At 56.4% G+C, this 12,778-nt stretch overlaps 1 protein-coding gene across 1 annotated transcript; it reads left to right on the forward strand.

The window, feature by feature from the left end:
• The first annotated feature begins 5,001 nt into the window (after positions 1 to 5,001).
• LOC149751018 (uncharacterized) lies at positions 5,002 to 6,438 on the forward strand. The gene is made up of 2 exons (XM_089928264.1): positions 5,002 to 5,217; positions 5,299 to 6,438. Exons 1-2 carry the CDS (start codon positions 5,011 to 5,013, stop codon positions 6,211 to 6,213), a joined length of 1,122 nt encoding a protein of 373 aa, XP_089784390.1. The 5' UTR covers positions 5,002 to 5,010; the 3' UTR covers positions 6,214 to 6,438.
• Positions 6,439 to 12,778: the final 6,340 nt, after the last annotated feature.

Consider the following 12,778-nt stretch of genomic DNA (forward strand, 5'->3'; position numbering starts at 1 on the left):
ATATTCCCCCAAACAGTTTGTGAATGAATCTTAGTATAAACCAGTGCCCATAGGCATCAAATACATTGTCAAGATTACACTAGAAGCACTCCATCTAAATCTATCTGAAGTCGCCAGTGCTGATACCTCAGCCTCCTCTTACTAACACCGTTCCAACACACGTAAACGAGAAGTCCTACTACACCTAGAGGTGGGCATTGGGCCGAGCCGGCACGGCCCGGCATGAAGCGAGCCGTGCCTACAGTAACGGGCCGTGCTAGGCACGGTCCATAAAAGAGGGTCGGGCTAGGTTAAGAATTTCTGGCCCGCGGGCCGAGCCCGGCACGGCCCATAAGGGCCTGGGCTGGCACGATTCGTGGGCCAAGCACGGCATGGCCCGCGAGCCAGCCCGGCACGGCCCACAAGGGCCTGGGCTGGCACGATTCGTGGGCCAAGCACGGCACAGCCCGCAAGCCAGCCCAGAACGGCCCATAAAGGCCTGAACCGGGCCTGGGCCGGGCCTGGGCACGGCTCGTCCCCCTTAAAATAAATGAAAATAATTTTTTTAATAAATTAATAAATCTTAGGAACTAAGAATTTATTAATATAAAGCCACCTTAATGGTGGAGGGTTTGGCATAGACCCCTACCAGTTTATTAATTTAAATCAAAATGGTACATGAAGGGAGGTTTGGACCTTGGTCTGACCTCCAGAATACAATAAGAAAGGAGAAAAAATAGAGATGACTCACTTTAACAATTAAAAAAATAAAAATGTACAATTATAAAAAATTAAGAAATAAAAATAAATGATCAAAATCTTACTAATCATCAGTATTCACTATTCAGTAGTGTTTGTATCATCATCATTAGAGGATGTTGTATTATGTCCACCTTTATCTTGAAGTCTCGCCTCAGCATCCAACTAATCTTTGTAGCATAGAAGCATCTCAACCGTTTCGCCAGTCATCCTACTTCTCTTTTCGTCAAGAATACGCCGACCTGCACTAAAAACGGATTCCGATGCTACTGTGGACATCGGCACAGCTAAAATATCGCGTGCAATTGCAGACATAACAGGATATTGATTTTTAACACTCTTCCACCAAGATAATACATCTAGACTCTCTATTTGATTTTCATCATATGCAGACTGAAGATCATTTCGTAAATAAAATTCTAGTTCACTACTTAAAGATGAAGAAGATGAAGATGAATTTGAACCATGTGTGTGTTTTCTCTGTGCAATGAATGAAAAAATAGATGACGAACGAGAACTACTAGAAGAAGAAATAGAGCTTTGTATGAAAAATCTAGATCCACGGATTTTTTCATCATATATAGCATAAATATCATAAAGAAGTTGTTTTACCTCAATTTTAGCAGGTTCAGGATCTTGAATCATATTTTCACAATATGCATCAAGTAAAATTAGTACGTCATTCAATTTAACTCTTGGATCAAATACAGCAGCTAAGTTATGCATAGGACATATCTTGTCCCAATACTCATTCCATTTAGATTCCATTTGTTTAATAATAGGCATTAAAACATCATCATATCTATGTTCTGCAAATTTTTGACTAATCATATATGCTTGTTGTAAAAATGAACATGAAGTTGGATAATAAATACCGAAAAGAATATTAGTAGCATTATAAAAATTAAGCAAAAAATCTTCCAAAATTTTTCCTTTATTCCAATCAATTTCAGTCAATGTAAAGCCTAATCCACGATCATTAATATATGCACTTAATAAGTTTTTATATGGGTATGCATCATGTATCATGCTATATGTTGAGTTCCAACGAGTAATTACATCAAGTTTAAATTTTTTAAAACGTTTACCATAATTTATACATGGTTTCTTAAATTCTTGAAGTCTTGATCTTGAAGCATGAATATAAGAAACTGCATTTCTAATTTTTGAAATGACATCTTGAATCATGCCCATACCAGCTTGAACAGAAAGATTTAAGATATGACATGCACATCTAATATGCAATAAATTTCCATTTAACATGAGATGCAATGAGTCCTTTAATAATGTAACAGCAGAATTATTATTAGATGCATTATCAAAAGTAATAGACATAATTTTATAATTAATATTATATGAACATGCAGTTTGATAAATGGCATTTGAAATTTGTTGCCCAGAATGTGGAAAGTCAAAAGCACGAAAAGCAAGAATACGTTTATTTAATTGCCGATCATTATCAATGTAATGAGCAGTAATAGCAATAAAACAATTACTACCTATAGATGCTGACCAAATATCAGAAGTTAATGAAACTTTTACATTTAAAGTAGAGAGTGTTTCAATTAAACTTTGTCTCATTGCTAAAAAGTTAGTCATAGCTACTCTTCTAAATGTATGCCTACTAGTTCTTTTGTAAGCAGGTTGTAGGTTTAATTGAACATATTCTTCAAAATTAAAAGATTCACATAAACTAAAAGGTAATTCATCCTTAACTATCTGTTGCTGGTGGTCCAAACCGAGAACGATTGGCACAGCGGTGTGAACGGGGTTCCGTTTGAGTTGCCTTGGTTGGTGTTGATTGCGCTCCACCTTCCACCGGGAAACCTGCAAGCAAGCCTCGCACCACCACTGGGGTAGTGGGGGCCCTCCGACGATCAAGTCAGAGGAGATTGGAGGAGAAGGAGAGATAATAGTAGCAAGTAAGAGAATGCTCTGGAAGTTCTTGCTTACCCTCCCCCTTCTCCCCCCAGCCGCATATATACCAGGCTGGGGGGTCCTTTTGGGGGGTTGGTCATCGTGTAGCACGATGGAGCTGCCACTGACATGGCCGTTACAGGGCGTCGTGGGGCAGCGCTGGGTACGGCCATGACAGGGCGTAGTGGAGCTCCGCTTTGTACGGCTGTTACAGGGGATCGTGGAGCAGCGCCGGATACGACCGTTGCTGGGTGTAGTGGAGCAGAGGGCCGCGGCGTGCCTCTGGGGAATAGCCTGTCGTTGTCGAGAGATGCCCGACTCGGGGTCGGTCTGCGGAGACGAAGATGTCCGACTCGGGGTCGGATTGCTGGATCAAGGGGCTGCCGACTCGGGGTCGGGCTGCGGAGCCGAAGATGTCCGACTCGGGGTCGGATTGCTGGATCAAGGGGCTGCCGACTCGGGGTCGGGCTGCGGAGCCGAAGATGTCCGACTCGGGGTCGGATTGCTGGATCAAGGGGCAGCTGACTCGGGGTCGGGCTGCGGAGCCGAAGATGTCCGACTCGGGGTCGGATTGCTGGATCAAGGGGCTGCCGTAGTCTTCCTGGGCGCGCGTGCCGGTCACGTGGGGCATGGTGGCTAAGTTCCCCCGTAACAGTAGCCCCCCACTTCCGAGCCTGGAACCAGAAGGGGAACGGGTGAAGGGAGTGATGCTTCGAGATTGCCGCCATCCCTCGGAGAGGCGCGCGCGCTTCGAGCTCCCCGCCTTCTTTATGGCGTATGGCGGTTGTTGCTGACCTGGCAGTCTGAGGATTTCGGCGGACATCCTTCCTTAATGGCGTCGATTCGCCTTTGGGGCGCGAGCGACCCTTCGGCAGCCAGGCGTCCTCTGGCGTCACCGAGGCGTCACCCACCTTTCCGCCTATTTAACCGGGGGCCCTCCTCCGTCCGCCTTTCTCTTTACAGACATCTTTGAGTTTCTCCTTTGCGCTGCCGTCATTATCGTCGGACTGTTCGCTTGCTCCTCCTTTGACGCTCTCGGAGCCGTTCTTCCTTCTCTTCCGGTGAGTTGCCCCATTCTTCAATTTAAGGCTCTCCATACTTTCTCCTTTTGTATTAGTGTACTCCAGTCGTTCCGGTCCTTTCCCCCTTCTTGACCCCGTCCTGGCCGTAGATTCACTGGCCATTAGGGATGGGCGAAGTGAGAGCAGACCGCATTAAGTCGGAGCTGGTCGCCGAAGACCTAGATAGGTTCGTGGCTCGATACCACCTTCCCGAGGCCTGCAATGTTACGCTCCCGGGGCCTGAGGAGAGGATGTCCCATCCTCCTCCAGGGAAGGTTGCCATCAATGAGGGCATTCTTCAGGCCGGGTTCCGCTTTTCCCCCTCGGACTTAGTCGTTCAGGTGCTTCGGGGTTTAAGAGTGGCGCCGACGCAACTGGTGCCGAACTCATGGCGCGCCCTGACGGCCTTTCAGGTTCTCTGCCGCATGCACGAGGTTCCCGCCACCCTGAATGTCTTTTGGGAATGCTACGACCTGAGCGGCCACCCCCAGGACAAAGGGTGGTGGTGCTTTGCGGCGCGGCGAGGGTGCGGCCTCGTCAAGGAGGCTCCTACCTCCATTCACGGCTGGAAGGGGCGCTTCTTTTTCGTTGACGCAGATCCCTCTTGGGGAATCAGGGCAACCTGGGAGACGCCGATGAAGTCCCCGATTGGCCTATCGAGGTTGTCGAGGGAGGAATCCGATGGCGTCGCCGTCTTGAAGGGGTTGGTTGCCGAGGGCCGGCTCCCCTCGGTGGCTCGCCTTATTTTCGAGGATACCTTGGTGAACGTCGGTCTGAGCTCGGTCCCCGCTGACCGTGAGCCCGCCACCATTTCTTTTTTAGCTCTTTTCTCCTCTTTCGTCTCGTTCTTTCCTTCAGTTTCTCAACCTCCGACCACCTCGTCCTTTTTGCAGAGATCGACGACGTCATGCGGTCGGACAAGGCAACGGCTGTTGGTAGGACGTCTCTACTGGAAGCAGTCCGGAGGAAGAAACGAGCTCCTCCGAGCGGGGCCCCACCGGCGAAGAAGTCCCGCCGGCAGGCGACTCCGACGCCGACAGACGGGTCCGGACCCACCGATCAGGAGGACGCCGCGGGCGCGGACCGGCAGTTGACGCTGTATCAACCCTCCGATGCCGAGACTACCGTTTCTCCGGAGGCATCACCCGGGCGCGCCCGAGATGGACGGGTCGGACGTGATCGGTCCCCAGCCCAGCCTTCGACTCGGTCGGCTCCGGATGATACGAGGAGGGACGCGCCGAGGCCCCGGCCGAGCGGGACCCTGTCAATTCCAGGGGCGGTCCCCGCCCCGAGCATGGTCAGCATGACTCTTCCCCAAGCGATGGGTAAGGGTAAGGCTGCAGAACCACCATCCGACTCCGGGGAGAAGTCGGGGTCGGCCTTCACTTTCGCCGGCGCCCGAAACCTCATCGAGACGGTGCTGCTGGAGAAGGACCGCAGGCAGGTCCGGGAGATGAGGGTCCCTGACATTGGGGCTGCCAGCTGCGTCTGTCTCATGTCGGTGAGTGTTCTTTTGGTCGCTTTCATCATTTATAGGCTCTGTTGATCCCCGCCTGACGCCCTCGTTTTTCCTATCTTTTAGCTCGCCCAGTACATGATCCGCCTGGAGGAGTGCTACGAGGAACAGGCGAGGCTTCTGGCGAGGGCCGAGAGCCAACTGAAGGCAGTAGAGGAGGGAGGTCAGGCTGCGGCGGGGAGGACGACCAGGGACCTCGAGATGAGGCTCCAGGTGGCCGAAGAGCGGGCACTCGGCTTCGTCACCCTCAAGAAGCAACTGTTGGAGGCTCAGGAGCAACTCAAGGTTGCCTCGGGTCTCGAGGGCGAGATCAAGAAGGCGGAGGAGCGGGCCGAGAAGCAGTCCCGGAAGGCTGCCGACTACCGGGAGAGGTGGGAGAAGGCCCAGCGGTCAGCCGACAACGCCCGCAACCGAGCCCGGTCTCTTGAAGCCAAGCTGGGCGAATTGGAGTCGGCCTTGGAGAAGTCCCGCGCGAGCGACCAGGAGCTTCAGTCGCGCCTGGAGGAGGCTGAGGCTGCTCGCATTGCTGCCGAGGCGAAGCACAAGGAGGCTCAGGCTGATCTGCTGAGGATCTCCTCCGAGGCGGACGACCGGATTGTGGCGAAGGTCTTGGAGGCGAAAGCTCAGATTATGGAGCGGGCAGAGGCGGCGCTGGCCGAGAAGAGTGCGGAAATCGGGCGTCAGGCGGTACAGGCTTATCGTCAGTCCGCCGAGTTCACCCGTGATATGTCGGAGGCGGTACAGGCCTATCGTCAGTCTGACGAGTTCGTCCGTGACATGTCGGACGCGGGGTCCGACTCCTTTATCTTAGGCTTCGAGGAAGGCCTGACAAGGGTGTCGGCTAAGTACCCCGAAATTGACCTGAGTGGGATCTCTCTTCTAGACTCCTCTCCGGCGCCATTGCCTGCTGATTCTCCAACCGCCTCCCTACCCCCTGCGGACGTGCCCGGCATTCCCGACCCGGGGGTTCCTCCAAGCTGACCTTCTGTATTTTTGTTCTTTTCTTTGTGTGTTGGCGTTTTGCCAAGTTGTATGGGTCTCGGCCCTGAAACAATGAAAGTTAATGCAAATAGAGTTTCTTCATTTCACTTTCGTCCTTCTTCTTTTTAACTCTTGGTAGCGTCTCGCTGACTCCCGACTCTTGAAATTCTTCTGGCGCTAGGCCAGGTATCTGAGGGTTAGGCCTCAGGGAATTCTTCCGGCTCTAAGCCAGGCATCCGAGGGTTAGGCCTCAGGAACTTCTTCCGGCGAGCCTCGGGAAATTCTTCCGGCGCTAAGCCAGGCATCCGAGGGTTGGGCCTCAGGAAATTCTTCCGGCACTAGGCCAGGCATCCGAGGGTTAGGCCTCAGGAAATTCTTCCGGCACTAGGCCAGGCATCCGAGGGTTAGGCCTCAGGAAATTCTTCCGGCACTAGGCCAGGCATCCGAGGGTTAGGCCTCAGGAAATTCTTCCGGCACTAAGCCAGGCATCCGAGGGTTAGGCCTCAGGAAATTCTTCCGGCGCTAAGCCAGGCATCCGAGGGTTGGGCCTCAGGAAATTCTTCCGGCACTAGGCCAGGCATCCGAGGGTTAGGCCTCAGGAAATTCTTCCGGCACTAGGCCAGGCATCCGAGGGTTAGGCCTCAGGAAATTCTTCCGGCACTAAGCCAGGCATCCGAGGGTTAGGCCTCAGGAAATTCTTCCGGCGCTAGGCCAGGCATCCGAGGGTTAGGCCTCAGGAACTTCTTCCGGCGCTAAGCCAGGCATCCGAGGGTTAGGCCTCAGGAAATTCTTCCGGCACTAAGCCAGGCATCCGAGGGTTAGGCCTCAGGAAATTCTTCCGGCGCTAGGCCAGGCATCCGAGGGTTAGGCCTCAGAAAATTCTTCCGGCGCTAGGCCAGGCATCCGAGGGTTAGGCCTCAGGAACTTCTTCCGGCGCTAAGCCAGGCATCCGAGGGTTAGGCCTCAGGAACTTCTTCCGGCGCTAAGCCAGGCATCCGAGGGTTAGGCCTCAGAAAATTCCGCTCGTTGGTCGGCCAAGGCTGGCGCAAGCCGAGGCGACCGGTCGGGGCTTCAGGCTAGTTTGCTCCCGGGATGATCATCGGGTTAGCCTGGCATCCGAGGGCCAAGCCTCGGGAGATTCCGCTCGTTGGTCGGCCAAGGCTGGCGCAAGCCGAGGCGACCGGTCGGGGCTTCAGGCTAGTCTGCTCCCGGGATGATCATCGGGTTAGCCTGGCATCCGAGGGCCGAGCCTCGGGAGATTCCGCTCGTTGGTCGGTCAAGGCTGGCGCAAGCCGAGGCGACCGGTCGGGGCTTCAGGCTAGTCTACTCCCGGGATGATCATCGGGTTAGCCTGGCATCTGAGGATTGTCAGGCCTCAGGAAATTCCGCTCGTTGGTCGGCCAAGGCTGGCGCAAGCCGAGGCGACCGGTCGAGGCTTCAGGCTAGTCTGCTCCCGGGATGATCATCGGGTTAGCCTGGCATCCGAGGGTTGTCAGGCCTCAGGAAATTCCGCTCGTTGGTCGGCCAAGGCTGGCGCAAGCCGAGGCGACCGGTCGGGGCTTCAGGCTAGTTTGCTCCCGGGATGATCATCGGGTTAGCCTGGCATCCGAGGGCCAAGCCTCGGGGGATTCCGCTCGTTGGTCGGCCAAGGCTGGCGCAAGCCGAGGCGACCGGTCGGGGCTTCAGGCTAGTCTGCTCCCAGGATGATCATCGGGTTAGCCTGGCATCCGAGGGCCGAGCCTCGGAAGATTCCGCTCGTTGGTCGGCCAAGGCTGGCGCAAGCCGAGGCGACCGGTCGGGGCTTCAGGCTAGTCTGCTCCCGGGATGATCGTCGGGTTAGCCTGGCATCCGAGGGCCGAGCCTCGGGAGATTCCGCTCGTTGGTCGGCCAAGGCTGGCGCAAGCCGAGGCGACCGGTCGGGGCTTCAGGCTAGTCTGCTCCCGGGATGATCATCGGGTTAGCCTGGCATCTGAGGGTTGTCAGGCCTCAGGAAATTCCGCTCGTTGGTCGGCCAAGGCTGGCGCAAGCCGAGGCGACCGGTCGGGGCTTCAGGCTAGTCTGCTCCCGGGATGATCATCGGGTTAGCCTGGCATCCGAGGGCCGAGCCTCGGGAGATTCCGCTCGTTGGTCGGCCAAGGCTGGCGCAAGCCGAGGCGACCGGTCGGGGCTTCAGGCTAGTCTGCTCCCGGGATGATCATCGGGTTAGCCTGGCATCTGAGGGTTGTCAGGCCTCAGGAAATTCCACTCGTTGGTCGGCCAAGACTGGCGCAAGCCGAGGCGACCGGTCGGGGCTTCAGGCTAGTCTGCTCCCGGGATGATCATCGGGTTAGCCTGGCATCCGAGGGCCGAGCCTCGGGAAATTCCGCTCGTTGGTCGTCCAAGGCCGGCGCAAGCCGAGGCGACCGGTCGGGGCTTCAGGCTAGTCTGCTCCCGGGATGATCATCGGGTTAGCCTGGCATCCGAGGGCCGAGCCTCAGAAAATTCTGCTCGTTGGTCGGCCAAGGCTGGCGCAAGCCGAGGCGACCGGTCGGGGCTTCAGGCTAGTCTGCTCCCGGGATAATCATCGGGTTAGCCTGGCATCCGAGGGCCGAGCCTCGGGAAATTCCGCTCGTTGGTCGGCCAAGGCTGGCGCAAGCCGAGGCGACCGGTCGGGGCTTCAGGCTAGTCTGCTCCCGGGATGATCATCGGGTTAGCCTGGCATCCGAGGGCCGAGCCTCGGGAAATTCCGCTCGCTGGTCGTGCGCCTGTCGCTTGCCGCCCGACGGGATTTCTCCGTGGCCAGCTGCGACCGTGTTTCTCCTCCTCTCCAAGCGTCGCCTGGGGAACACCAGATGGGCATTAAATGCTAATTGAGGGGTTACCTGGGAAATCGGATCGCCAGTTGCTGCTTGCGAGGAGTGTCAGTTAAGCGGCCGCGATACGCGCGTTCTTCGAGGCGGATGCGGCCTGGGCGCGAGCGGAGATATGTGGACCTAGGGGTACAGGCCACCCGGAGTGTCCTGCACAAAGAATGCGATTAAGGAGAATAACGCTTAGGAAATCGCGGAAAGATACGCCTCGAGAGCCAGATCGGCTCTGGATTCAATGCGCCCGCATTTATTGGAGCCACCCGCATCGGAACGACCGGGGGGCCGCAGTTTGGCTATAAATATAGGTGCAGGTGCGATGGAGCCTGCCAAGCCGGAGCTGTTCAGGTTGCCATGGATCGTGGGCCTCCTCTCCGGCGCATGGTTGAGAGACCCCTACCGAAGGAACGGGAGGCGCGCCCTTCGCGACTTCCGCCAACTAGTCGTTTCATCTGGGATCAACAAGGAGGTTCTCCCCGGCGGAACTCCGCTCTAGGCGTTTCATCCGGGATCACGTCTCCCCTCCTTGAAGTTCAGCCTCCCGATTGAGCTCCGCACCAGACGCTTGATCCGGGACCGCGCCTCCATATGCTCTTCTCCCTTGTATCCCTTCTCTCCCCTAACACTGGGGAGGACCGGAATATCCCTTGGAGGGGGCGTTCCCCTGGAGGCAACGGGAGCTTCTTCTGCGGCGGCTCCTCGTCTTTTTCGTGAGGCGTGGATGGCGCCTCTGGGTAGGAGCAGTGTGGACTTCTCCTTCGTCCACTTCTTCTTCATCCGCGCCGGCTCTTCGTCTTTTTCGTGAGACGTCGATGGCGCCTCCGGTTGGAAGCACCCACTTCCGGTGGGATTGCAGCCGCTTCGGATGGAGGTTTCGGGATCCCAGATCTTCAGCTCCTCGGAGTCTCCACCTCTTCTTTACTTTCTTTACACCCTAATTTTCCTCTGGGAATTCCTTGTAATCACACGAGCACGCCATTGTAACCAAAAATTATTGAAATGAAAAGTGTTATACATTTTTGAACTGTCTTTCTGGCATTGTTGTTCTACTGGTAATACATCCGCAGGTTAGCGGAATTCCAGCTCCTTGGAATTTCTCGACCATCTAGGGCCTCCAACTGGTAGGAGCCAGGTCGGTTTACCCAGCGAACCCTATACGGGCCTTCCCAATTTGGCGCTAGCTTCCCACCTTCCGCAGGTTGAGATGCTTTAGCTCGCCTTAGCACCAGATCTCCGATTCTGAAAAGCTTCGGTCGGACCTTGGAGTTGTAATATCGGGCCACCCTCCGCTGATACATCGTCATCCGAACCTGCGCCATTTCCCTCGCTTCTTCCAAGAGATCCAGGTTCCCTCGGAGTTGCTCCGAATTGGCCTCGGGTTGGTGTGCGGCCACCCGAAGTGAGGGGAGTCCGAGCTCCACGGGGACAACGGCTTCCGTGCCATAGGTTAGGCTGAAAGGCGTCTCCCCGGTAGGGGTCCGATGCGTGGTCCGATACGCCCAAAGGACATTCTCGAGTTCTTCGACCCAAGCTTGCCCCGTCCGACCGATTCGCGCTTTGATTCCTTGGAGGATTGTCCGATTTGTGACCTCGGCCTCGCCGTTGGTTTGGGGATGCGACACAGATGTGAACCGATGCTCGATTCCGAACTCCTCGCCGAAGTCACGGAAATGCTTGTTGTCGAACTGTCGACCATTATCCGAGATGAGGACCCGAGGTACCCCAAATCGGACAATGATGTTCTTCTTCACGAACTTCCGGACTTGTGCCTCCGTGATAGTGGCCAGCGGCTCTGCCTCCACCCACTTGGTGAAGTAGTTGATTGCAACAATCAAAAATTTCCGCTGAGCTGAAGCGACGGGGAATGGTCCGAGGATATCCATTCCCCACTGGGCGAAGGGCCAGGGTGCAGTGATTGGTGCCAAGGGGACAGAAGGGACTCTCTGGACGTTGGCGTGGCGCTGGCAGGCGTCGCATTTCCGCACGTGATCCTTCGAGTCCTCCAACAAGGTAGGCCAATAATAGCCTTGCCTCATGATCTTGTGCGCTAAGGACCTAGCCCCCTGCGTTCCTCACGGGCCGGGGGCAGCCCCCAGTGATAGTGTGGATCACGCCCGCGACGGGTCGATTCTGCTCCCGAGGCTCCTGAGGAGCCGGATCGGCCGGACGCGGGTCTGCGGGGGGACGTCGGTCGTTCACATATCGACCGAGACGCCCTCGGCGGATGAGAGCCTCGATCTCGTCCCGAAGCTGGAAGCAGTCTTCGGTGTCGTGGCCGTGGTCCCGGTGGTACTCACAGTACGCCCGAGAGGGCCTCCTCCCAGGAATCTTCTTCATCTGTCTCGGGACCGGGAGGTCCTCCCGCCCCTTGATTTCCATGAGGATCTGGGCCCGGGGAGTCAGGAGAGGAGTGTACCGGTTGAAACGTCGGGGCGGAGAACGAGGGCGTAGGGCGCCGTTGTTCTTCGCCGGCGACAGACTTCTGCGCCGACGTTGAGGCGTCGGGCTCCTCCTCTGGCGTGCCTCTTTTCGCCTTTTCTTCCCGAGCTTTGGAAGGATCTCGGCGGCCTCCTTGCTCCGGTGGGCGGACGCCTCCTCGGCGTCCGCATACTGGTTCGCCCGGGACAACAGCTCCGGGAAGCTCCGCAGCAGGCGTTTGTCCAGGGAGAAGGTGAGTCTGCCCTTTCGGAAGCCACGCTTCAGGGCTGAAAGAGCCACCTCCTGGCTCAGGTTCCGGACTTCCAGCGTAGCCTTGTTGAAGCGGGTAAGATAATCCCGCAAGCTTTCTCCCTCGTTTTGCCGGACATCAAAGAGGGAGTCGGAGACCAGTCGCCGCCGGCTACTGACGGCGAAATGGGTGATGAAGAGGCGAGTAAACTGGTCGAAGGACTGGATTGAGTTAGCCTCCAAGCCGGCGAACCACGCCCTTGCCGGGCCACGGAGGGTCGCCGGGAAGGCCTTGCAGAGGAGAGGATCTGATGCTCCGTGGAGGAGCATAAGGGTCCTGAAACTCTCGACGTGATCCCGCGGGTCCGCCGCCCCGTCATAGGGCTCGATCGCCGGCATTTTAAACCCCGGTGGATTCGGGGTCCGCAGGATCCTCGAGGCAAGCGCCGGCTGGGAGGAGATCTCCAAGTCGGCGAAGGGATTTTTGGAGTGGCCCTTCAGGACCTGGAGTTGTTGGTGGAGATCGTCCACCCGCCGGTCCAGAAAGCGCGACCGATGGGTGGGAGACAAGGAGCACCGAGAGGGGGACCGACTGGAGCGCGGGTTCCTTGAGGACTGGGGGGTCTGGGAACGCGCCCGGGCCCGCTTCTCGTACCCTGCGCAGCTCCGATGGGAAGGTCCCGGCCGAATGGACCGTGCTCGAGAATCTTCCTCGCGCCGGCGCTCCTCCCCATGGGAGAGGAAGGAGCGCGGGTTGAGGAGGACAGGTGAGCGCTCAGGGAGCAGCGGCTCCTGGGCCCGCTGCGGCGCCCGAGACATCACACCCTGCAGGCTCTGCACTGCCTCCGCGAGGGTGCGAACCTGCTGGGCTAACTGGTCGAACTGAGCGGCTTCGACCATCTGAATGGGAGGTGGAGCGGTGGAGTGCTGCTGAGAATGTGTTGGAGACGCAGCGGCCTCCCGGCCGGAGGCGCGAGAGGCCCCGCGACCGGAGGCATTGGAAGCTCCACGACCACCTCGCCGTGCCATTACGACCGCTCTGAGATTCGGGC

This window comes from Phoenix dactylifera, chromosome 17, assembly GCF_051530095.1.
Source record: "Phoenix dactylifera cultivar Ajwa chromosome 17, Ajwa_hap1_PhDact_Kaust_v1.1, whole genome shotgun sequence".
Classification (NCBI taxonomy): Eukaryota; Viridiplantae; Streptophyta; class Magnoliopsida; order Arecales; family Arecaceae; genus Phoenix; species Phoenix dactylifera.